Below are 26676 nucleotides of genomic sequence, written 5' to 3' on the forward strand. Positions count from 1 at the left end.
AGGAAGCCTTTGCCTCTTTTGGACAAGGCTCCATGTCCCTAGGCTAATCCCTGCTTTAGTGCTTGGTGGGCTCCAAGGTAGCTGCTTTTTAAGCATTGTGTTCTCCAGTTATGCTCTATTAAACTTGAACTCCTGAGGGGCTTGTTCATCACCTGGCCTGGACATCGAGTATTTGTACCACAAATGCATACTGGTTTTTAAATGTTGGATAAGTTAGTAAAATTCTAGGCAACCTTATTGCTTTCTTTATAATAAAACTGACATGATAATCACTGAGGAAAACTTTGTTATGAAAGTGAAAAACAGAAATTTTGTGTAGCATGCCTGTCACAGTGCTGCTGACGTTTTGCAGGTACTCTTATCAGTAGTTTTGAGTAGATAGTTTTCTCTTTGCCCTACATAATTACACATGTTATATGGCTATAAAGACCATATGTAGTAATGTCACCTTTAGAATAGAAAAGGCACAGCTGTAATTTAAGTCTAAAGTAGTTACATAAATATAAGATGTAACATTTCTGCTACTTGTTTAAAAAAAATTGAATAAAACTGAGATTGTTTGCTCGGTGGTAGAGCACTTGCTTTGCATGCGTGAGGCCCCAGATTTTATTCCCAGGACTTCAGAAAACAGCATCAAGATAAGATAAATTGTAACTCACATAAAACTTTCATGAAACTGAGATAACTATTTAAAAGGTGATATTCATCTTTATGCGTTAATTGACCAATTTGATAGATCTAAGAAATTAGTTTCAAATCCCAAACTAAGTAAAAAGAAACCATAACAATTTAAATTTAAATGCCTAGGTTGAAAACTGGGGTATATTAGGGGACAACCTTCCCAAACTAAGTAAAAAGAAACCATAACAATTTAAATTTAAATGCCTAGGTTGAAAACTGGGGTATATTAGGGGACAACCTTAAGTGAGAACATCACTTTGGGTGTACGAGGTATAAATTTGGTTAAGGAACAAACATATTCCTTTTGTAAGTGAAGTTATTTATGAGAAATATTTTAATTTATCAGTAAGTGATGGCATTTTCTGGTTAAAATAGTCCATCATTTTCCAGAAGGCAAGATGAATTTTCTAGACTTTCTCTATGATGTCAAAGGACTCATTATTTGCAGAACAGCTGATGCATTTAGGCCTTGTTGATTCACTTAATTGGTAACTGTACTACATTCATAACTCCAGCAGCTGAAAACAATAGGTCATTGTCTGCTGTTTATGCATTACTAGCCATGTCAGACCAGGGTATGTCTGAAGAGCAGACTATGTAAGTCTGAGGAGGAGTCGGCCAGCACCTGAATGCTCTATTGCTTACCACACTGAGGTGGGTTTTCTGTCCTTCATTGAAAAACACTATTTGTGTTTTTATTATAGATGTCAGTGGCCAACTGTGTTGTGTCTATGTTATCAGTCGGGCTGCTATGAAATAGTATGAAATTGGTTTGAAATTTTAGTATTGGGAGGAAGTGCTAGAACTGAGTCGTGGTTTAAAATCTACTCAATGTTTTTATGTGTTCAGTTTTCATGTTTCAAGGCAGTATGTGTATTCATGCAGTAGATTTTTTTTCTAGGTGATGAGTTCTAAATAAAGGTTCATTTGAAGAAATTAGAAATATTGCTCTTCTAATTAGTGGGCTATTTATACTCTTCTGAGATTTCAGGAGAAAATTTCCATTTTAGGATTAGTAATTTTTAACTTAAAACATAAAAATATGACAAACTCTTGTTTCATTGTCAAGGAAAGGAGTACTACTTTTAAAACTAGGTAAAATATTTGAAGCATTTCTTTTCATATGTGAAATTTTTAATAGGTAAGATTTAACTGTGATAGAAATGAGTGCCTTGCTAGAATGATTATGTTCACTTAAAATGCTAAACCATCAATTTGAGTATTTTGTGGTTATAAAGTAAACATAGCTGAATTTTTGTAGTGTGTTTTTTTTCATGTGTTTAATGAGAATATCTGTCTTTGAAGCTTTTTATTTAGCTCAGTCTAGTTTGTAATCTCATCCTCAGGAAACTTTAGCTTTATATTATGCAAAGAATTAACATCTTGAAGTAAAGTTTACTTGTAAATATGTTTAGAGAAAGACTGAGATAACCCTCAAAAGGTGTCACAATTCTTGGGCTATTTACTCAGCCTACAGTTTTGGGTATAAAATTGGAAAATGCCATTAAGGAAAGAACATTGAAGTGTATGATTATCCTATTTGCAGCATATTCCCATCTTCTCATCTGGAAAATTAAATCTGATTACAGCTTGACTTAGCATTTATGGCTGTAGGAAAGGGAGATAGTGTCTTAAACTCAATGAAATCGAGCAATTTGATTATGTGGCCAATAGCTGATATTTAAAGCTTTGATTTCAAAGGACAGGGCTTTAAAATTGTGAAATCCAAAGGTGTTCAGTATTTTGTCTTTTATTTCCTGAAACATCCTAGAGACAAAGGTTAGATAGGTTCAGTAGGCGTTAAATCTAACTTTTTCTGCCTTGATCTCTAGTATTTTAAAAGTGAAAGCAGTATAGGCTCTCAAGTGAACTGCCACATGGGTAGCTTCTTTTAAGAGTCTCCCAGAGAGCAGCAGTTATGGAAGTTGGTGACATTTAGTTAGTATACAGTTATAGCATATTTCATACAAAATAAAGTCAGCATACTTTTCAATAATCAATTAGAAAATATGCCATGCATTCCTCTTCAAATGTAGTCAGTCATGGGTAAGGGAGAGAGAACCAGAAATAATTTGAAATGATGTGTGTGTGAGGGTGTGTGTTTACCTAGTAGTTACCAATGTGCAAACAAAACCTCATACATAACCATGGTACTTTTATAATTTTTTTTTTTTGTATTTCTCTTGTAAAAAAAACTCTCTACCAGGTTTTCTAGGAACTTAAAGCCTAAGGCAAATGCAAGGATTTTGGAGTTGTATAAAATAAGTTATAGCCCCTTTCCAGTGAGCCTTGCCCAAACTCTTATTCTATTAATTAAACATCCTGTGGCGACTTACTATGTCTTATTAAATATTTAAAAGTATGTATAGTTGGAGAATAGAAAACATGGGTTATTGAGACTGAAGAAAGCCAGCCTTTCTTTCTGGAGTTCTCTGTTCACAGCACAGCCATGTTCTCTGGTGGAATGAGATTGTACTGCTGAGAATTCTACACAGTGACAATTTTGCCTTGTGGCCCTTAGGAGAAGTAGTGTTGTGAGGACGGACTTGTAGATGGTCATGCTGCCAGGAGAAGGCAGTGTCCTTCTTCACACTGATGTGACATGGAGCTTTGTCCAGAAAGACATAATCTGATGATCCATATTGTTGACAAGGTATTTTAAATACAGATTTTTTTTTAAATCGAAAAGTGTTTTCCTGTTGGATGTGATGATGCTTGCCTTTGATCCCACCACTCAGAGGATTTCTATGATTTTGAGGCCAGCCTGGTTTACATTGTGAGTTGCAGGACAGCTTGGAACCTTATCTAAAAATGACAGCAACAAAAGAAAAGTGTTTACCTGGGAGATGACATAATTGATTTTTAAATTTGAATCAGAAGAAAGTTGCCAGGACAGGAGGTTAAGAAAAAGACTATCTTGTAATGTTCTTAATTTTTTGTCTGAGAGACAGTTCTCAGGGAAAAGCCTGACATGCACGGCCACCTGCCTTAGCACATTGCTAGCTTGTGCTCGTCCACTGTGGCACTCTGATCTGCAGATTGATTTTGCCTTCAAATTGGTGACATTGCATTTGGTGATGAGCTTTTGAATGAAAAGGTGTTTTGGGACATAAGAAGTTACAGCACTTAAGGATGGATTAAAAAACGAATATGTAAATATCAGACTGAGGCTAATTTCCAGTATACATTATTTTCCATATAGAACATTTCAAAAAATGCTCCCAGACCATTTAAAACTCAAAGAAATGCAGCTGATGCAATGAAATACATAGAGTACTTGTAAAAACATACAGACGCGCAAGTGGATTGCTGCCAGACAGAAATTTAAAGGCGATTTGCTTAATTGCAGGGTGCTATGTTTTGTATGTACCATGCTGAAGCTGTTAGTAAGGAGGGTGCTGTGCTGCTTGAGAAAATGGATTGTCTTTGGACCTTTTTAACTCACATGTTTCCAATGTCAGTATTTTGGTGGCATCATGGCATCCTGATCAATTCAATGTGTAAAAAAGATTACAGCTTCTTGTACAAAATAGATGTTTTAAGACAATTCAAGTAAATTGTTTGCAGTCCCTGTCTTAAGTTTTACAAAATAGCTTTCATAGTTTTATAGACTATCAGACTGAATCTTTGAATTAATTGAATGGAACTTTATAGATTAGACTTGGTCTTAAAAAGCATTGCCTTAAAAAAAAAGTAATGTTTTAGAGAATGTTAAGAACTCATGAAAATTGCTTTTTGTAAACCTCCGAGACTGTAAAGAAAACCAAGCAAAAGTCTCATGCTTGAACTGTAGTAAACAATAGAGAATGTTTTATCCTGGAACATTGTTCTGTTAAAATCTGAGACTCTCCTTGGGCGTTTATGCTGCCAACGACTGAAGCGGTGTTTACTGTAATGTAGTTGAGGTGGCCTTTTTACTGGCTGGCATAGTCATCTTTACTTTCAGTGTTTCAAACTGGATTCATCTCTTCCATCTATTTTCTTAATTCTGCTATATTGTATATATGAAAAAATATTGAAAATATGTTTTAAAGCAATGGGTTTTTATTACTCTGGTTTCTTATTAATAGAAGTTTTAAAAAGAGATTTAAAACTTTGTTCCACATAATAGCAAGAAAGTTTGAAGAATAAACCACAAATTTTGATTTCTAGCATTTATCTCTTCACAAGATGGCGGCACAAAAATAAGACCCATGTCTTTTATTTCTGCTGGTACTTTGTAATTCCCAGGAAGCAAAAACTACTGCAAGATAGAAGGCGTGCTATTAAGAATCCAGTATGAAGTCATGTATATGACTTTTTTTCTGGTTAAAGAGTATGTTGATTACATGGCATTTGGGAGAAAAGGAGCAAGTTGTGAGTGATTCTGGCTTTCCCACCGTCTGCTTCATTGTGCCTCTCAGTATCTTAGAGATGCTATTTTTGAGTTTGTTTCGAGACTAAAATATCAGATAATTTTATATGTTTCAGGAATGATAGTCACTGTGCTTTTTTAGCTTTGCTACCCACCGGGTTTGTTAGGCTGTTTGTCATACCTTGCTACTAACTTTTCTTTGTTTGGCCCCATAAAGTTTGAACATGTGTGGATCTGAAATGCTCTGACATCAGATGTTGCCATTTTGGCGTAAGAATGTTTAGCTCATGAAATCTTTGTAAATATTTCTGAAATATGAAAACCTCACAAATCTTTAACACTCGGTCCCAAGCATTTTGGATAAAAGAGGTACTATCCCTATCTTGCCTGCCAGTTATTGCCTTCTGGCCACTTGTCTCAGGAGAGCAGAGTCCTTGTATAGTTCAAGCCAGCAGGCCAAAGACAGGCAACACCTTTTCTCTCTGGCTCAGAAGGGTGTCCCTCAGTGGTGCTGCAGGGAGAGCATTACTCTAGAACTCCGCAGGTCTCAATCTAGACACGTCATTAGTCACTTCTCAGAAGGTGAAGGTAAAGAGAGGAGGTGATTTTTATTTTATTATTTCTTTTAAGATTATATTTGGTTACATCATTTCCTCATTCCCTTTCCTTCCTCCAAATTCTCCCATATATCTTTTCTTGATCTTTTTCAAATTCATGGTTGTTGTATGCGTATGTGGATATGAATATACATGTATATTCCTGATTATACCTGCTCAGTCTGTACAATGTTACCTGTTTGTGTGTTTTCAGGCTTACCCTGTAGCACTGCATAACCAGTTGCTTTGCTCTTCCCTGTGGAAGATCATTTATCCTACTCACAGTGTTCTTTAGCCATGTGCAATTCTTTGTGTAGGATTGAGGCTTTGTGGTTTTTCCCCCATCCACTTTGTCATGTCAACGGTTGTTGTCTGTGCTTAGCTCATGTTTAGGTAATCATGTTGGTGAGACTGTTTGAGTGTAATTACTAGGAGACTGTCTCACAACAACTCCTTCATTCTCTGGATATTGCAATCTTTCTGCCCCTTCTCTACAATGTTCCCTTAGTCTTAGGTGTGGGAGTTGTTTCCAATGGGACTGGGACCCACAGCTGCATTTTGATTGGTTGTGGTTTTCCATAATAGTAGCCATCTGTTGGAAAGCTAAGCACAAAACACCCAAAGAACCAAAAATGATCTTTATTATGTATCACCTCTATGGGAAACAATATTTTTGGTATTTGTGAATATTTCTGTTCTTTGGAATAATCTTAGATTTTAAAAAAAGTGTCCAATTGCTTTCATGATTTTTAAACAGATATTTCAAAAACTTAAAGGTAGTAAGTTTAGTTCCCTCACCTATTTTTGGTCTGTTTTTACTGAAGAATTAATTGTGACTTGAAAGATTCGAACCTTTATGAGGATTCATTTTCACCGAGAAGTCAATTGGTGGTTTAGTGTAGCTGTTAAAGACACATAAGAAAAACAAGCAGTGTACTGTGAAATACTGTTAGAAGGAAACTAACAGTATTTGCATTGATACATGATTTCCCAAATACATGGTATTCTGACCCTTCACCTCTGCAGCATTATCTCAGAGGAGCCAAATCTTTTTTTTATTGAAAAGATTGCATGCTTTCCTATTGGTTGTAGTTGGAGTTTTTTTTTTTTACTTAGAACATGTCTATATTGACTTATAGATATAACATTATCTTGCAATTATGATTTAAAAATGAAGTGACCCCCCATACTACAGAGGTGGTCAGAAAAGCTGTTTTCACCTTTGTATTTTTATAGTTTCTATACAAACCAACTATGTCAAGGTAAGAATCATTTCATATAATACTTGATTTTTTTTTTTAAACTAACGAACCAGATCAAAAGTACTGGTTTGCTTTGAAGACTTCCTTTAGTTGTAGCTTTGTTTTCATAAGTACTTGGGAAACGCTATGTTTTATTTTCCAAAGTGCTGACTTTTACATTTGTTCCTTGAAAGAATTCCACCCTTGCTGTCCCTTTCTCCCTGGTCTGTGTCTGGTACTTAGGCTGATCAGGCCAACATTCGTAATGATGAAAAAAGGCTGCTGATTAGAGAAGAAAAGTCAAGCAGGTTTAAGACTCATTTTCTTTGGAAAAGTATATTGAGGGCAGCTTGCAGCTGGCAAGAGTTTCATATTAGGTAATAGTTCTAAAGTTAACAGTAGCATCAGGCCTTTAAATCTTTTCTTTTTTGTATTTCTGGAGGAGGGCAATGGGAGTGCCTTGCTGAGGCCTTCCTTGTGCTCATCAACATAGCAGCCTCAGCTGCCCCCTTGGATCCCCTGCCAGGGCTGCTATCATCTTCTGATCAAATATTAATGTGTGATCCTCTGCTTGCTCACTAATCCAAAGCCAATTAATATTATCTGTCAATTATTTACAGATCCTGAGGTGCAGAGGCAATTCCCAGAGGACTACAGTGACCAGGTTTGGAATGCGTAATTAATTTTTTACATGACAAAATTTATTTCAGAGTTGTTCAACATATTATTACTGTTCTCTTTACTGAAAAAGATAAATGAAATTTAGAAAGGAATAGAAGTGGTAATTAGGAACCAAAGACAAAATATAAAGCACAATGAAGTAGGATTGAAAATATTAATGCTAAATTTGGAGTGTTTCCTCCAGAGGGCTATGCACAACAACTAAGCAAGAGCTTCCACTTTAGGTGCGTCATTGCCTGTGGGTCAATAGGAAATTCTTTCTGAGATGCCTGTGAACTGAAGATTTTTTTTTTAAATATACTTTTTAAGGAGTCAAGTAGTCTGACCAAAAAGGGAAGGAGCCTTATAACATTATCATGGAATTTGCAGTGCAGGTGACGCTACTGTTGTCACCTTGGAGTAAAGCAGGTACTTTCAGGGAGGAGTGCTAAGACTGCTTGGGTAGTCCCATCATCTTTCAAATTTCCAGCACTCCATGAACAATGGCGCAACATTGTTGAAGTTCTCATGTCAGTCTACTCTATAGTTGGTTCCAGGCTATATGTTGAGGCTCCATTTTCTACCCCAAGGAATACTGAAGATACTTTGTAGCTTTATTTGACTCATTACATTTTTAGTTTAAGTTTTCAGTTTGCATAGTTTTTAAATAATAAAAAAGCATCTTTATAACAATGCTATTACTCTTTATCTTTGACAACTTTATCAAACCTTTCACACATGGAATACTGTGCACAAAGCATGTTCCTGATGCATTCATTCAGAGTTTTTTGTTACAAGTCCTTGAGTAAGGGTAAATATAATGATAAGAAACATGCAGGGCAGTGGTAGCATCTTTGTATTGTGGCCTGCCATAGAGAGAGTTAGGAGTCTAATATGTCTTTTTGAAACAGGGGTGACAGTGTGTTCAGCAATACAAAATAAGCAGCGTAATGACATGCTTTGTAACAAGGTGTTAGGATATAAGAATCTTGAACAGTTGGTCTGGTTTGCTTTGTGTTGACCTCAAGATTAAAATAAGATTTAAAAATAAATTAAAATCTTACCTTACTTATCATTGTCATTTACTAGTTGAGTTAATTTTTATCATGTTTTAAGTTGCTATGAGATTTAGTCCTTTCAATTAAACAATATAATCTGAAGATTATATGATTTTAAGAAAATTACTGAACATATTTCTTTAAGTAATATCTATAGGATGAAAAACTATTGCTCGTAATTTACTGATGGTCATAGCTCTTAAATCTTTTTAAGTAGATAAATAACCTTTGTGATCCGCTGACCTGAATAATCTAGGGAGGTGCAGTCAGTTCTTTATGAGAAAACTTAGAACAGCATGGTTACCATCTGGGTCTAGACCTTTAAACAGAGGTCTCTACTAACGCCAAAACAGAGACATGCGCTTTATAGTACATAACTTTAGAAACTGCGTAGGTAAGAAGTTTGTAATAAAGCTCTAGAAAGTAGAGCTAAGGCAAAAATAAAATTTAAGAAGCATAAAGAAAATATAAACCATTCTGGTATTTTACTACTCAGAAGAAACTGCTGGAACAATCTGGAGTTTTAGTATCTATGTTCTTTTCTTCCCAGTACATGTGTGTATTCATGTGTTTGAGGAGGGTGTGTGTACATGTATATGTGTATCCACAGAAAAATCTAGACAGTTTTATGCACTCTCATTGCATGTGGAGTCCAGTTGTTTAATGTGATGTTAACTGTGTAGTGAATTTAGTCTTTTACTTTTGTTAGTAGATGGCTTTACATACATTTTCTCTGTCAAAGTTGGAATGATTAAAATTATAGTAGGTAGTTATGAAATAGCAGCTGTAGTTATTGTAAAGTTGTTCACAGGATAGAGGTATTTGTTTCTTTGTTTGGAGGAGTGACACAGTGCTGAAATTTGAGAACCAGACTTTGGGCTCAAGGCAAACCTATCAGAATGTATACAATACAGTCTTATTTAGCATCTCCTCAAACTTAATATATAATTTTTGTTCTTGATCCCAAACAACTCAGGAAATGAGACATGAAAGATCTACTTGATTTTTTAAGATATTTTTCCAACTTCCAAAAATGTACTTGAGAATCATATCTGCTATGAAAGAGAATGAAAAATGCTTATTTCTTAATTGCTGTTTAAAATCATTTTTATTCTGATTTCATAGGCTTTTTTCACATTGTCATTTGTTTGAATAAACCAGATTATCTGTCTCTCCCAGATACATATATTTCCTGTATGACATTATAAGAGATTCTTAAGAATATTTCTATTTTGTTTAAGCATTAAGTATAGTATTTCAAATATTAAAACATTTATGATGTGGTCCTTGAGGAATATTTAAGATAATTCGCCACCCAATATAACACTTATCACTGTGTGGGTGTGAACACCCCGTTTTCTCCCGCATACCCTCTCCGTTCGATTTTCACTCCTCGTTCACCTAAACTGCCAGAGCTTGTTTTTACATATAGTGTATTTCCCATGTACCGCACACTTGATCAGAGACACTGGCTGATGCTAGATGTTTTATTCTGTGTGTTCTTTGTACCTTACAGTAAAAGAATCTGTCACAAATTATTGTGCCTCACTGCTTTAGAAACTGAGAAAAAAGGGAGGTTAGATTGACATCTGTGGCTGAATAATGATGACCAGCCTTTTGGCTCTCCTTGAGCCACAAAGCTAGCACTGCCTTTAGAGTGGAAAAAGAAGTAAGAAGAAAGGGGAGGATGAAAGAGAGTTACAAATCTGTGCTCTCAGAGATGTATTACTGTTGGGCCAGTTGTCTGCATGGTATGATAATCCATTTTGATCTTCTCTGTCTTAATTGTCTGCTAAAGACAAACGGGCAGTAAAAGTTCATCAGTTTCATCTTTTTGCTTCTCGTTTAGAAGCGGAATAAATGATCCATCACTACAGAGGAAGCCTTTCTTTCTGTCACGGAAGTAATGCAGACCCAACACATTTTATTAAAATGTTTCCCCTCATTATTTCAGTCCTCTCAGCTCTGATAGATCTTACTGTTTCATAAAAAATGTAATCTGAAATGTAAATAAGGGTCTTGATACAGAAAGAAGAAGTAATGAGCAGCCTGAGCCACATTTTAGGGCTCTTGGTTGTAATTACTGACAGAGTGGTTTCTCTGTGCCCCATTTTCCCTCCTTAAGTTGTCTGTGACACAGTCAGACCACAGTGACATCTATGGTTTAAACCATTAAGTCAGTGTAGCACTCAATAGTTCATCAAAATTTAGTGAGCCTGGAAGTATAGGTTTTGTTAATTCCTGGAAGATGCACAGTACTTTTTTAAAAAGCAAAATAAACAACAAAACGGGAAAAGCAAGGGCTTTTCAGAGTTCACATTGCTTACTTATCTGCTTTTGTTTAAAGCTTAACTAGTTTAAATACTAAAACACCAGCAGTGGTAGGGTTCTGACTTGAAAGGATCTTGTACTTCTGGAAAAAATAATCTTCTAACAGCTTATGTATGAGATGAAAAAGAAATTCTTTGTCTCATAGATATATAATAAAATCAGCATTTTTTTTAATAGTTAAAGGTTTTAAAATTGAAGGTGGATTTTGAATTACTTTGGGTTATGGGAAAAACCTATTCTTTTGAGCTTCCAACAATAAGCAGTAGAAAATTTCTGTTACAGGGCGGAAGCACAGTAGTAATGCAGTACTCTCATTTTCAAAGATAGCATGCTATTCTGACACTGGAAATGAGACATAAACATGACTGCCTTTGACTCACAAATAAAACCATAGTTCTGTAGTCAGCTCGGTGTACTTATGTCATTTTGTTTTCTCTGTTTATTCATAATTATGGGAATAATTTGTAAAACTTTGTTAGTACCATTTTAATGAATACTAATTGAATTAAGGGAAAATGATAGTTAAACTTATATGTTTGTAAATGATACTACTCCCATCAAAAGCCAATTATTGGTTTTAAAACAATAGGTATATTTCAGATTAATAATTGGTATTAATTATGATTATGGCATAGAATAGTATGAAATAAAGGCAAAGTAACCTATCAGATACTTCCTTAAATAACATTGTACTGTATCAAGTGAAACAGGTATTATACATGATTTTAAAGCATGCTGGTCATAATGTAATTAATTCTTACATTAAAACATGTAGAATTATTAATTGTACTTTTTATAGCTTATTTGTTCTAAGAGTGGCTGTTAGAGTTGAGGGTACTAGAAATTATTTCTTCAAATGCTCATGTATATTTTGATAAAATAGTGTCTTAGTGCCCTGGAAAGAGGGATCTGTGTACCCCCGTATACAGAGATTGCTATTAGAATCACAGGTCATTTTTCTTTCCACTGGCACTGAAACACAGGTTATAATGGATCCAACAGTTTTTATGCATTTACAGAAACTATAAAAATTTTATGGAAATCTTTATATAGAAACTAACAGCGTTTCTTGTACAGGTGTATGTAAGCCATGTAGAAACGTGGTGCATTTGGAAAAATAAAAAAGTGCTCTTTTGTGGTTTCACATGGCCTATGCAATTTTAGAATTTCACCATAGTCAATTAAGCAAAATAAAAAAAAATAAACATCAGCTTGATACTAAAAACTAATGCAAATATGTTGCATACTCTGGGCTAATTGTGATGGAAATAATCTTCTTTGGGTAGTATGTAATTGTTTGAATATGGGTTTTCGTGCTTGTGTTGCAGATATGCTCTGAAGAGACATTTTCTAAGTTTCTTGTTATTCACAAATAACTTTGGTAAATTGATTAAAAGATTCTGATTAGAAAGATAGTAGAGATTATAAGTGGACTTTGGTTTTATTGGGTAGTGGTGTCTCATGCCTTTAATTCCAACACTCAGGAGGAAGAGCAGGCAGATCTCTGTGAATTTGAGACCAACCTGGTCTACAGAGCTAGTTCCAAAACAGACTACACAAAAAAACCCTGCCTCAAAAAACTAACAAATAAACAAATAATGAACTAATGAGCATTGCTACTTGCCTACTGGTGATTTCTTCATTTTAAAAAATTAATTTATTTTTACTGATTTTTTTTTTTTTGGAATCTCACATCATGTGTCTTGATTTTGCTCAACTCACAGTCTTCCCATGTCCATCCCTCTCCTGTGACTCCCCCTTCAAAAACAAACAAAAGTCCATTTTGTGTTGTCCAAATATTCTCTATAGCGTGGTCAGATTCCTAGTAGCCATATCCCCAAGGAAGGATGAGTCTTCCCCATCTGCATCAGTGCCAGAAAAGCCTTCACCTGAGAAAAGCCCTTAGATGGTCTGAATGGGGTGGAGTTGGGTGGGACTAGCTCTCTCGCACCCATGCTGCTTCAGGCCTCACTCGGGACCATGGTTATCTGCATGTACTTTAATGGTAATGTAGGTCGCAGACATCAGCCATGGCCCTTGGCAGTATCTGCTAGACCACTGACCCACTCAAGACTCTCAGTGGCTGCATGGATCACCAGCCTTAACATGGTCTCAAGTGGTGGTTACACAGGCCACTCACTTCAACATGGCTCCCTGAGGCAGCAAAGCAGAGGCACAATAGAGGTATCACTTGAGGCATCAATGGAGGCACAGACGACTATATATGGGATCACAAGCTTCATTGTGGCCTGGGGCAGCAGCTTGGATCACCGACACCAACATGGCCTCTGGTGGTATTGCAGGCCATAGTGGTTCTTGAGGCCCAGTCCAGAAAAGAACCCATCATCATCTCTGGCTTCCTTTGTTACCCAGAGCCAGGGGAGTCCCAAGACCTCATCGCAGGTTAGGGGGCTGAATCTGTACCTGCTTAAGCTCCAGGCTGTTGTACATTATTCTGCCAACCCTACTGGGTTGACAATGACAGCTTGTAGACCTCAGTCCACTCTCTTACCTGTCACCTTTCTCACATCTTCGGTCATTTTTTTATCCCTAGCCCCTACACTGCTCCCTTCTTGTATCTTTCCCACCTCTCCATCACATATTTGTTCCTTTAGTGTCTCTGGCTGGCCTGGGCTGCCTTACTTCATTCTCTTGATGTGGCCCAATGTATGAAAAGTTTCATGTTACTTTCTCTCAAATGTTGATAAACTAGACTGAGCATTCTGTTGTAGAATTTATTAATGTATTGTATTTGATCTCTTCCTGTTATCAGGCAGGAATCATAAAGAGTGTACCCCATCAATTACAGTCATAAGTAGGTCCAGATTGGGACTTAGACTTGGGATTTGTGACTCACACAGAGAAAAAGGAATTGGGACATGAGAAATACCCCATTTCTCTTGAAATTTTGGAGCTGTCTTGCATTTGAAGTTCTTCTCCAGACTGGATTATGCTCCAGTCCACTGCTGTAGTCTATTCAGATTTGGTTTATTTTGAATTGTGAGTTGCATGTAATTTTGGAAACTTTTTTTTAAATCAGCATACACAGTATGACTTTTAATTATGACATTATAAAACAAAATTAATTCTTGGTGATCCTCCCTCCCGTATCCATGCCCCCCCCCCCCCCCCATGTTCTCCTTTCCCTCCATGGCCTCCTTTTCACTTTTGAAATTTTTTTGTTTGTCTGTCTTTGGGACAGGATCTCACTGGTTGATTTACACTCAATGGACTCAAACAATCTACACATCTGCTTTCCTTGTAGGCAGGAATAGTAAGCTCTCTCTGGCACTAGATACCACAGGATAGATCATATGGATTCATTTGCATTTCATTCAAAGGCTGAATCATGATGGTGAAGATTACACTCTACGTCCTAGTCTTAACAATAACGTTGCTAATAAGAGACTATACTTTCTGCCTTTACCTCTTTATCACTATTTTTGATGGTAAAAACAGTCTAAGAGAGAGACTATGTTTGATTTGTACAGAAAGTGATTGGTAAGTTTGCACACCAAGGGCCAGACACCATGCCAGGAAGGTAAGAAGAAAAGAGATTACAACTGCGGTCAGTTGTAGGCTATAGAAGTAACTTAGGTCCAAAGTGTGTTGATATTTATTGAATGTGGCTTGGCTAGAAAATCTGATGTTGGGAATGATGGGTGATGATGCCACCATATAGTTACATCCCTGCCAAGAAGGATAGTCATCAAGAGTAGTTCAGAGAAGCTCAAGTGGGAAATGTTAGAGAGCTGCCATAAAGAAATACTTTCTTTTAGACCCATGTTACATATGTGTTTTCTAAGATTGGCTGTTGGTGTATGGGGTTTTAAACTAATTGCCCTAGTTACTTTTCATGTATATTTGGTATTCTGGAAGTATGGGTAGAATTATAATTTTTGTATGCACAAATATAAATTCTTAATCCCTTCAGCCTGATCACAGACTGAAGTAGACTGTAAGCCCAATAGCTCCAAAAGCGCCTTGCTGTAGATTTTCTTGGAGCAGAGTATCAGTACCCATGATTGCACTGAGTGTGACTATTAGGGTATTGTATTACAGTTCTCTAAATGATGCTTTGGATTAAAGATGTATGAACATACCAAGAACAAGTATCTGCTGCTCTGTTTATGATCTGTTCATTTATTTTTGTTTCTAGAGACAGAGTTTTGCTGTGTAGTCCAGGTTCTCTTGGAAGTTGTGGTTCCCTGCCTCATGCTGGAATTATAGTCACGACACCATGTAATCCTTACTTACATATTGTTATTAGAAATGTACAATTTTTTGGTTTTATTCTTTCCCTCTCGCAAAGAAAAACCATTAAAATGGGGTTGGATAGATGGTGTGGGAGGTCCTTCTGTCTGTGTTTTGCTTTTATTGGTTAATGAATAAAGAACTTGCTTGGCCTATAGCATGGGAGGAGAAGGGTGGGGTCAGATGCCGGAGTCAGACATGCCAAAACTTTGCCAGTAAGCCACTGCCATGTGGCAATACACAGATTAATGGAGATGGGTTAAATTAATATGTAAGAGTTAGCCAATAACAAGCTAGAGCTAATGGGTCAAGCAGTGATTTAATTAACACAGTTTCTGTGTAATTATTTCCGGTCTAAGCTAGCCAGGTGGCCAGGAACCAACAAGTGGCCCAGCCCCTTCTGTCAACAGATAGATGGCTTGATGATTAAAAGCACTGGCTGCTCTTCCAGAGGACTCAAGTTCAATACCCGGCATACATATAGCAGCTCACAGCCATCTGTAACTCTAATCTGTAAGTACCAGGCACCCACATGGTGCATAGGTATTTATGCAGGCAAAGCATCCAAACACATAAAAATAATAAAAATAAAATAAACATTTAAAAATTCAAGTGTCTGAGGGTACCAGTAGATGGGTGGTCTTATTTTTAGCAAGTTACCCAATAAGATTATCAGTGAAGTAGCTCTAGTTTTTGATGACTTTTAAATTAAGAAATGTTTAATTACTTATATTTGTTTTGCATATATGTGCCTGTGTGGGAAAGTTAGAAGGCAACTTGTGGGAGTCAGAATTATTCTTCCACCATATGGGCTCTGTGGATGGAGCAGAGGTGGCTGGCTTGACAGTATGTATCTCTATTGGCTGCAACAATTCAATGACCCAGCTTTTGAGAGTTGTAATCTCTTTTGCTTTAGTTGCATGCTATTGGTTCCTATTGCTCTTTATGTAGGCACCTGTAAGTAAGTACGCATTAAATCTTCTTTGTTTTCATCCCAAACTGCTCTCTAGTCTGTCCAAGTTGTCTATTTTCTTTTGCATTTATATGCTCAGCATTTCTCATGTGTATTCTTTCTAATGGCCAGCAACCCAGTGACCCCAAAGTCTATCTTCTACAACAACGGTACTCAACCTAGAGGTCCTGACCCCTTTCACAGGGGTTGCCTATGACCATCAGAAAACACAGATATTTACATTGATTCATAACAATAGCAGAATTACAGTTATGAAGTAGCAACAAAAATAATATTGTGATGGGGAGGTCACTATAATATGAAGAACTCTATTAAAGGGCACACCGTCAGGAAAGTTGAGAACCACTGGTTCATAAAATGGCTAGATATAGTGTTCTAAAGTCTACATCAGATCACACCGCTCCTGTGTGTAAAATTCTCCATTATCATTTTCTCCCTACTATTTGTTTGTTTGAGTCACCGGCTCAGTGTGTAGCCCAGACTGGCCTTGAACTTTGAGTTCTGGGATTGCAAAGCATGTTCTTCAATGCTCATATTCTGTAGTTGGATCTCTTGGTGGTTGCTGATACTTTCAGGAGGTATTTCTAAACTTGAAGATTAGTCAAGTATTTGGCCTTGATTTGACCTTGTCTTCTATTATTATCTCTAATAATACATAGATGTATACTTTTTTCAATTGATTTTTATTGAGCTCTACATTTGTCTCTGCTCCCCTCCCTGCCTCTCCTCTCCCTCCTTCAACCCTCCCCCAAGGTCCCCATGCTCCCAATTTACTCAGGAGATCTTCTCTTTTTTTACTTCCCATGTAAGTCACTCTTAGTGTCCTCATTGTTGTCTAAGTTCTCTGGGATTGTGGTTTATAGTGTTTTCTTTGCTTTATGTTTAAAAACCACCTATGAGTGAGTACATGTGATAATTATCTTTTTGTGTCTGGGTTGCCTCACTCAAAATAATGTTTTCTAGCTCCATCCATTTTCCTGCAAAATTCAATGTCGTTATTTTTTTTCCTGCTGTGTAGTACTCCATTGTGTAAATGCACCACATTTTCCTTATCCATTCTTCGGTCGAGGGGCATTTAGGTTGTTTCCAGGTTTTGGCTATGACAAACAAAGCTGCTATGAACATAGTTGAGCAGGTGTCCTTGTGGCACGATTGTTCTTGAGTTCTCAGCAGTCCTCATTGTTCGCTATGTTCAGAGAGTCCGGTTTTATCCCATGCTTTTTCAGACCCAGTCCAGCCGGCCTTGGTGAGTTCCCAGTAGAACATCCCCATTGTCTCAGTGTGTGGGTGCACCCCTCATGGCCCCGAGTTCCTTGCTCGTGCTCTCTCTCCTTCTGCTCCTGATTTGGACCTTGGGGTTTTAGTCTGGTGCTCCAATGTGGGACTCTGTCTCTGTCTCCTTTCATCGCCTGATGAAGGTTAATATCCAGGAGGATGTCTATATGTTTTTCTTTGGATTCACCTTCTTATTTAGCTTTTCTAGGATCATGAATTATAGGCTCAATGTCCTTTATTTATGGCTAGAAACCATATATGAGTGAGTACATCCCATGTTCCTCTTTTTGGGTCTGGCTTACCTCACTCAGGATAGTGTTTTCTATTGCCATCCATTTGTATGCAAAATTCAAGAAGTCATTGTTTTTTACTGCTGAGTAGTACTCTAGTGTGTATATATTCCACACTTTCTTCATCCATTCTTCCATTGAAGGGCATCAAGGTTGTTTCCAGGTTCTGGCTATTACAAACAATGCTGCTATGATCATAGTTGAGCATATGCTTTTTTGTATGATAGGACATCTCTTGGGTATATTCCCAAGAGTGGTATTGCTGGGTCCAGGGGTAGGTTGATCCCGAATTTCCTTAGTAACTGCCACACTGCTTTCCAAAGTGGTTGCGCAAGTTTGCATTCCCACCAGCAATGGATGAGTGTACCCCTTTCTTCACAACCTCTCCAGCAAAGGCTATCATTGGTGTTTTTTATTTTAGCCATTCTGACAGGTGTAAGATGGTATCTTAAAGTTGTCTTGATTTGCATTTCCCTGATTGCTAAGGAAGTTGAGCATGACCTTAAGTGTCTTTTGGCCATTTGAACTTCCTCTGTTGAGAATTCTCTGTCCAGCTCATTGCCCCATTTTATAATTGGGTTGTTTAGCCTTTTACGGTCTAGTTTCTTGAGTTCTTTATATATTTTGGATATCAGACCTTTTTCAGTTGTGGGGTTGGTGAAGATCTTCTCTCAGTCAGTGGGTTGCCTTTTTGTCTTAGTGACAGTGTCCTTTGCTTTACTGAAGCTCCTCAGTCTCAGGAGGTCCCATTTATTCAATGATGCCCTTAATGTCTGTGCTGCTGGGGTTATACATAGGAAGTGGTCTCCTGTACCCATGTGTTGTAGAGTACTTCCCACTTTCTCTTCTATCAGGTTCAGTGTGTTTGGACTGATATTGAGGTCTTTAATCCATTTGGACTTGAGTTTTGTGCATGGTGATAGATAAAAAAAAAATTGGATCTATTTTCATTCTTCTACAGATTGACATCCAGTTTTTCCAGCACAATTTGTTGAAGATGCTCTCTTTTTTCCATTGTATACTTTTAGCTCCTTTATCGAAAATCAGGTGTTCATAGGTTTGTGGGTTAAAGTTCGGGTCTTCTATTTGATTCCATTGGTCGACTTCTCTGTTTTTATGCCAATACCAAGCTGTTTTCAATACTGTAGCTCTGTAATAGAGTTTGAAGTCAGGGATGGTAATGCCTCCAGACGATCCTTTATTGTATAAGATTGTTTTGGCTATCCTGGGTTTTTTGTTTTTCCATATAAAGTTGATTATTGTCTTCTCCAGATCTGTGAAGAATTTTGATGGGATTTTGATGGGGATTGCATTGAATCTATAGATTGCTTTTGGTAGAATTGCCATTTTTACTATGTTGATCCTCCCAATCCAAGAGCAAGGGAGATCCTTCCATTTTCTGGTGTCCTCTTCAATTTCTTTCTTCAAAGTCAGTCTACATTTCTAGGCATAGAAATGGGCATGGCCAGTGTTAGAAAAATGAGGGGCTTTGCGAATTATATGATTTATGTGAGTGCAAAAGCATGACAGTGATAATTAAGAGCATGTAGTGGTGCACCTTTGCCTGTTATACTTTGAGATTTCACTTCCTTACTTGTAAACTAGAGATGGTCACAGAAAGACCTTAGAGGATGTTGGTTAGGATAAAGTGAATTAAAGTGCATAAAGTGGAAATAAAACCAGAAAACAGCCTAGAATCTAATTGTAGCCAGTCACTGCAGATTTTCATTAGAAGTAGATTTAAGCTGGCATGCTAATGTTATTTGATGCCTTTATCAGTTGTTCAGGCTGAGTAGATAACCTTTGCCTCTAGTTTTCCAGACCTATCTCTGGAAGAATCTGGAAAATTTCTTCTTGACAAGCCTATAGGTCAAAATAAATTTTGAAGTCATAAAGGTGAGCACAAGTGATTTGCCAAGGAAACAAGAAGAGATCAATGGGAAAACATTGTTGAATATTTATGATCTGAGATGCACTAAAAATGTAAAAGCTTTTTAAATGGCAATGAAGGGGGTTTCAAGTAGTTTAAATTTTTTATTTTAGTTATAAAATCCCTATGTCAAGACTCGTGTCAAAAACCTCAGATTTTTATTAATAGATACATTTATTAATGGATCCCACGGTCCTTATTAATGAACGTTTTTGGTTGTGTATGGTCTTTGTATTACTAGGTTACCTTTCATTTTGAAATCCTTATATGTAGGGCAAAGATTCTTCTGGCCATTATAATTTTTAACTAACATCTGTCAATTTCAGAGTTCAAATGTGACATAATAAGAAGGTTCAGACTGTGGGCAAGGGCTTATGAGTGGAAGTGAAAGGAAATTATAAAATTATTTTTGATTGTTTCTCTTTTTGGGTGTATATGTAGTGTTGGCTTTCAAGAAAATAATATTTATCAAGAATTATTTATTACTTATCAACCTTGAAAAAAATGAGATATAATATTTCACATAGCTTTTATACATAAAATCTTCTTAAAAACCCCATTTACCTGGTATATACTGACTCCTTTAAAAAATGTGGTTTACAAGTCACTGCTTTCATATCTCTAGTTACACCTGAGAGAACTTTCCTTTTTATCATAATCCTACTTATTTTATATTTAAAACTTTAAAAAGTTTATTTTACATGCATGTATATCCATGTATCATGTGCCTGGTGCCCACAGAAGCCATAATAAAGTGTTAGACCTTCTGAAACTTTACTTACAGAAGATTGCGAGTCTTCATGTGGGTTCTGGGAATTGGTCGTGGGTCATCTAGAAGAGTAGTCAATGCTCTTAACCGCTGAGCCACATCTCTAGCCCCTACCTTGGTAATATTTCTGTTAGAAAACCCAAGACACTTAACACTTGCCCAGTATCATCCTTCTCTATGTGGTGCTGTGGGACAATGGTCTTGTATTCTATAAAGATTTGTCACTTGTATTGCTTTAATAAAATGCTGATTAGCCAGTAGCCAGGCAAGAAGTATCAGTGGGGCAACCAGAACAGGAGAATTCTGAGAAGAGGAAAGGGTAAGGCTGCAGTTGTCATCCAGACACAGAGGAAACAAGATGAGAATGCATCACTGATGAAAGGTGTGAAGCCATGAGACCAACACAGACAAGAATTATGGGTTAATGTAGGATGTAAGAGGTAATAAGAAGCCTGAGTTAATTGACCAACCAGTTTATAATTAATATAAGCCTCTGTGCATTTCTTTGGGACTGGACAACTTCAGGACTGGGCAGGACAGAAACCTCTGTCAATAAGGCAGGAAAATGGGATGCTTGCTTGCTTTATGTTTAAGGCTCTTGGACTTGGTACTGTGCGTGGATGTTAAGATGCAAATATATATATAATTGAAACAGTGTTCACACTGTGATCTTCGAACTCAGAATTTGAACAAGGTAGGACAAATAACATGTTTATTAAATCCCCATGTGTTATATAGGGAAGTAAAGCATAGAGAAGGTTTTGATGCTCCCTATGGATTTGATGATGTCTGAAATTGTATGAAGTCTTAAAATACAAATAAATGTTTACATGATGAGCCTGGAGTTAGGTGATTGGAAAATAAATCTTCCATCTTTCTTCCCAGTGTCTCCTGAAGCCAGCTAGGTGAGATAGACACTCTTTCTCTGTCCTCCAGACAAGCTGTGCGCTCTCTCTCGCTCTCTCTCTCTCTCTCTCTCTCTCTCTCTCTCTCTCTCTCTCTCTCATGCCCTAGTATACCACAGCATCTAACCTAGGATTCATGAACGTGAACAACAACACACTGATTACAAAGACACACAACTATGAAGGGGAGTAAGCTGCTTCTTCCTAAGACTCTTCTGCACAAATCTTTCATCACACAGTTGTAAATGGGAAGTAAGGTAGGTAACCTGGCATAGGCGACTGCTCCTGCATGCTGTAGCTATGTGTTTGAAACTGCAGAGACCAAATACTAATTAAATAAGGTGTGACATGCAGAATATCTTCTGTTCCTCTGCCAGTCTATATGAATCTCATGTTCGAGATTGAATTCATCTACAAGAGGATAATATCTGCATGAAATTAGTAATAGACTCATTGAACTTAGGTAGAACTTGGGTATAAGACCCAACTCCTAGTTTCTTTTTAATTGGCACTTAAAGCTTCTCAAGAAAACAGATGACCACTGGCATGTGAGAAACCAAGTTTGGGTATGCCAATTTCATACTTAGAAGAAATTTACTTGAATCTTGTTTTTGAAATTATCTATAATCCATATTCTTAGGCATAATAAACAATAGAAATTACTAATACCTTTGTTCTGACTTGGATAATCTCCATTTCTTTCATTTTTTTATGCCATGAATAAATCTTAACTTTCGAAGCTTAATTTTCTGGTAAATTCATGTCTTTGGTTTGCTAGTTATTTTCACTGATTCTTATAGGAAGGAGCTCAGGAGCCAGAAAGAACTCATGACGAGTAGTCTGAGTGCCTAGAGCCTGGATGGGTTGAGAATGGATTGAGTTGGAAAGTCATGTGCAGGTGGGATGCAAAAGGCTCCACCCCCTCCAGTGAGTCGCAGTGGGGTCCACACTCCTTTCCAGGACTTAAGATCCCTCATGTCGTGGCTGCTGCCAATCCACCCTTTTTTGCCTGCCATCTCCTTCCTTGGTGCTGGGTTTCCTTTAAGTTCCTGTACGTGTATCTCATGCTCCTGTTGTTGCTTTTGCCCCCCTCTTTCTGTCCCTTTCTCATTCTTGCCTGGTGAATTTCTGCTCACTCCTAAACCTCCCTCACACTGTCACTTTCTGAGAAGTTATTCTTGATTCAAGCCTCTGCTGTGTTGTCTATAGTTCTCTGTTCTTTTCTTTCACAGCGGCTGTGCAGTTTGAATGAGTTATCCATGCATTCATTTCATTAGCTTTTGTCTCTCTAGCTAGATCTTATACACTATGTGCTCAAGGGCCACATTTTACCTGGTCTGTCTCACCCCTGGCTTCTAGCACATTGTTTGCAACTAAATGTTTGCATGTTGAAATGATGTGCTTAGGGAAACACTACTATTTCTTTTTAAGATACTCTTAAAGCACACTTGCTTTTAGAGGTTGCTTCAACCTCTGCTATGTTTGCAAACACTTAGAAAGGTTTCAGGGACCCAAAGGCTTTTCTTCACAAATTTTCTTGAAATCCAGTAGCCACAGTGAATGTTTGAGTCTTAGTAACACAAATGAACCATCTGCCCCCAGTATGAATTAGTGGTATTCTGAAAGCCTTTCTTACTCTGATGTAGTAAAAGATCAGAGCTGTATAGGAATGTACATGGTGACTGGAGCTTTGAGTTGTTGAACTTGGAGTACCTGTAGAACACAAGGCAGAATGGTGAACAGGCATGTAAAAGGAGGTTGTCCAGAACAGAGGGTTCAGTTTACTCATTTATCCAGTGAGTGTAATCGAAATTAAAGTATAGGTGGAGCAGGATGCAGAGAGAAGAAAAGGAAAACCCCAGAAAACAGATTTCATGAGAAGAGGTTGGAAAGGGGACCAGAAGGTAATAGGGTCAGTAAGACCACTTTCCTCATCTACAAGAATGTTGGAAGGTAACGGTGTTGAATGAGTGGTGAGTGGAGCCCCAGGAAAACCTCCCCTCCTCTAGTCTGCTATCAGAAATATTACAGACAAAATGAATCTGAAGTAGAAAGAGGCTGACAAATCCAGAAGCCAAGGTATTGTTTGTTTGCTTAGAAAAGTCATGGACCTCACCCGGGGATTGTGAACCAAAGGAGTAAGTGCTTCTCTGATCAATCCAGGTCACATAACAGTTGTGAATGCTGGGTGTTGGAAAATGATCTTCCTTTTTTTTTTTGTTAAAGAAGTTTTCTAAAAAAAAAAAAAAGGACATGTAGTAGACATTTGGCCATTAAGCAACAATCATGTGATTGTTGGTTCGCCACAGAACCAGTGTTGTTAGCAATGGCCTTATACCTCCTGGGGTAGTGGTCCTCAACCTTCCTAATGCTACGACCCTTTGATACAGTTCCTCATTTTGTGGTGACTCCTAACCCCAACCATAACGTTATTTTGTTGCTACTTCAGAACTGTAATTTTGTTTCTGTTGTGAATCGTAATATAAATATCTGATATTCAGGATATCTGATATGTTACCGATGTGAAAGTGTCATTTGCCCCACAAAGGAGTCATGTGCCATAGTTGAGTACCACTGTCCTAGGATTTCTAGAGTTTGGGATACTGCTGAGTCTGTGTAAGTTAGTGATTTATTTCTTCCTCCTAGTCTTCCTCCTCCTCCTCCTCCTCTTTAGTGTTGTATGTCAGGCATCTCTCTCAGGTTTGCACACTACAGTAAACTGGTCAGATTCTGACTAGAAAACTGGGACGTATGTTTCTGGTAGTTTGTGTGTGTGTTGTTTTGAGATAGTGTCTCATTGTATAGCTCATTTTTCAAGTTCTTTTAACCCTTTTTAGGGGTCATAAAAGTAGATTATGTGATAGAAAATGTAAAGTGTGTTCTTTAAATAACTCTTTGGGTTCTAAGTTGTTTAAGAAATTAAACACATGACAATGCAGTTCCAGAATAGCTACAGTACTTGAGGGCTTTTCTTTGAAATAGTGATGTAAGCTGGTGATTGGTGAGAATGCACAGTGGTAAGTGAGACGCTTGCAGCTACCTTGTGTGACTTTTCAGTAACTAAGAGGAGAAAGGACTTTCGGACTGTGTGGAGTCACAAAAGAGTTCTAGAAAATGTTCAAGCCTATGCTGGTCTCAGGCTCCCATAGGTGAATGCTAGTTTATGTTGGAACTGGATAAATAAAACGTGTGTGAGGTTGAATTTTTTTTCCTTACATTTTGCTAAATGTAATCCCTTCTGAAGAGATTTTTTTAAGATTAAATGTTGAATTAGATTTTAGGAAATCACTTACACAATTGTTTTATTTTGCTAGTGTTTCATATCATCTGCTTTCTGTCTCTGTAGTGCAGGGACACCATCAGTCTGCTCTGATTGTAAGTTTTCTCAGTCCTGATTCCTCCTGTCCTCCTTTCATAACTTGTAAGTTGTGAGAAATATTAGTTCTGATATAGAGATGACCGAGCATTGGAAGCCTGTCTAATCAACTGCTAAATAATACTCTTCAAAGCAGGTCTGATATTTACACTTTGATTCCCATTTTTTGCTTGCAGTGTTTGTTGATGGTGTCTATCATTCCCCTGCTCTGGATAAATAAAGGCTACTATTTCCTTTTCAACATTTTCAACCATTATTTTCATGCAAGAGCTGGTAAGTGGGGAGGTTAGGTGAATTGCCAGACCATGATCCTGTCCATCAGAAGAAGCCTTGATTAACATGCCTTGTTAACTGATGGATTCAGTTCCATACTGGCAGTACTAGAATCATTTGTATAAACCAAGCAGTACAGATTCCTTATTTTAGCACTAAGACTTACAAAGGCCTCTTTTAGCAGCCTTTAATTTTGTACTTATGTATGTGACATAGCCTGTGGCTGTGATAGCTACTGTGAATCTGCAGTTGTTTGGGGATGAAAGGAGGAGGCAGCTGGAAACTCGGTAGCTACATCTAGCTGTCTACCTAGAGAAGGCCTTGATTTCAAGTTTATCTAAACAAGCTCGACTAATCCCAACTATCTAGGGGGATCCACTGTCAAAACAAGCAGCGTGGCCCTGAGGCAAACACAGCCATACAGAAATGAAGGCTGGGGCTTCCAATACTCTGATGACTGCATACTGGAGGCTTTTTTCCCCCCTGAAAGAGGGTAAGAGAGGTAGAATTTGCATAATGCCTTTTCATTGGAAACTTTTGGAAAGCTGACAGACCCCCAGCTTATAGATCTGTAGCCACAATACAGAGTCTATAGGAGAATCCTTGAATGACCTAACCATATTGAAAGGAAATATAAAAGCGTCCAAGTATAGCCAAGTGAGAGAGGAAAAGAGGCCGATGCATTGTCTAACATCTGCTGCACTTCTCGTTAGTTTTGTTCTTTGCTATTCTATGTGGACTTTGGAGAAGCCTAAGACAGCCTAACATGAATCCTATAATCTTCCTTCTGAATATTTATGTAGTGTGCCAGCTTCTAAGCTGTCCTTTGCGTTTTCCTACTTCCCCCTCATTTTCATGCTCTCAAATGAGGCCAACATTTCAAAAGCTAAATAAATGTTTGTGAATGTTTATAAAAGATTTGCATAAATTTGTCCTTGTCTGACAAAGATCACTTTTTTCTTATGCCAGTTCTGAAAAAAAAAATTTTTTTTTAAGGTTTTGGTGCTTGTCTTGACAACAAAGTCCCGCATCCCAGAACAATGATTGCTGATTAGGTGGGTATGCAATTATAGCTGAATGGGCTTTCAAGATACTGGGTTAAAAGACCCATCATCTGAAGGCTGAATTATAGAATTTAGAAAATGGTATCAGAGGTACACATTAAATCAATTTTTATGGTACCATATCATTAGATAAGACAAAAGAGTTCTTACAAGTTAAAAGTAAACCACCCATGGTTTAAGAAATTGTCCTATATAAATTTTAATAATTAGAATGTTTCATTAACTCAGAATATCACCTCCTATGTTTGAACATGTTTAAAAATTATCTGTAGACATTTAGGTATTTTTTTTGAGACTGTAAGTCTCCCAGCAGTATATGTGAATATGCTTACTGGGGCACTGATCAGAGGGAGTTAATAGGTAGTCTTTTATGACATCTGAATGCTCAATCATACCTTGAGAAAATACAAACTCTATGAAATATGTGTCAGGGCTTAATTATAGGACACACACACACACACACACACACACACACACACACACACACACACAGCACCCAGACACTTGTGCCACCAGTGTGTTTTCTGAACTCATTTATCCTTTAAAATTAGAATGGATTTTGAGAGGTGGCAGGGGAAGTTGCGGGAGAGGCGCTAATTTAGTTCCAAGATATTGGAAGATTGGCAGCAGAGAGAGGTAACAGCCA

The 26676-nt window shown here is 37.4% G+C and overlaps 1 protein-coding gene across 16 annotated transcripts in view; it reads left to right on the top strand.

Annotated features, from left to right (window-relative positions):
* Dennd1a (DENN domain containing 1A) overlaps positions 1–26676 on the top strand; it is a 545127-nt gene that overhangs the window by 144438 nt on the left and 374013 nt on the right. For 15 of the 16 annotated variants that reach the window (XM_075986076.1, XM_075986082.1, XM_075986085.1 and 12 more), the window contains one exon: positions 7493–7536. In XM_075986076.1, the coding sequence (XP_075842191.1) occupies positions 7493–7536 (44 nt within the window). Of the gene's footprint in view, positions 1–7492; positions 7537–24869; positions 24967–25962; positions 26022–26676 lie in introns of all 16 variants that reach the window. The other variant, XM_075986086.1, reaches the window with a different exon arrangement.

Source organism: Microtus pennsylvanicus, chromosome 9, assembly GCF_037038515.1.
Source record: "Microtus pennsylvanicus isolate mMicPen1 chromosome 9, mMicPen1.hap1, whole genome shotgun sequence".
In the NCBI taxonomy this organism is placed as follows: domain Eukaryota; kingdom Metazoa; phylum Chordata; class Mammalia; order Rodentia; family Cricetidae; genus Microtus; species Microtus pennsylvanicus.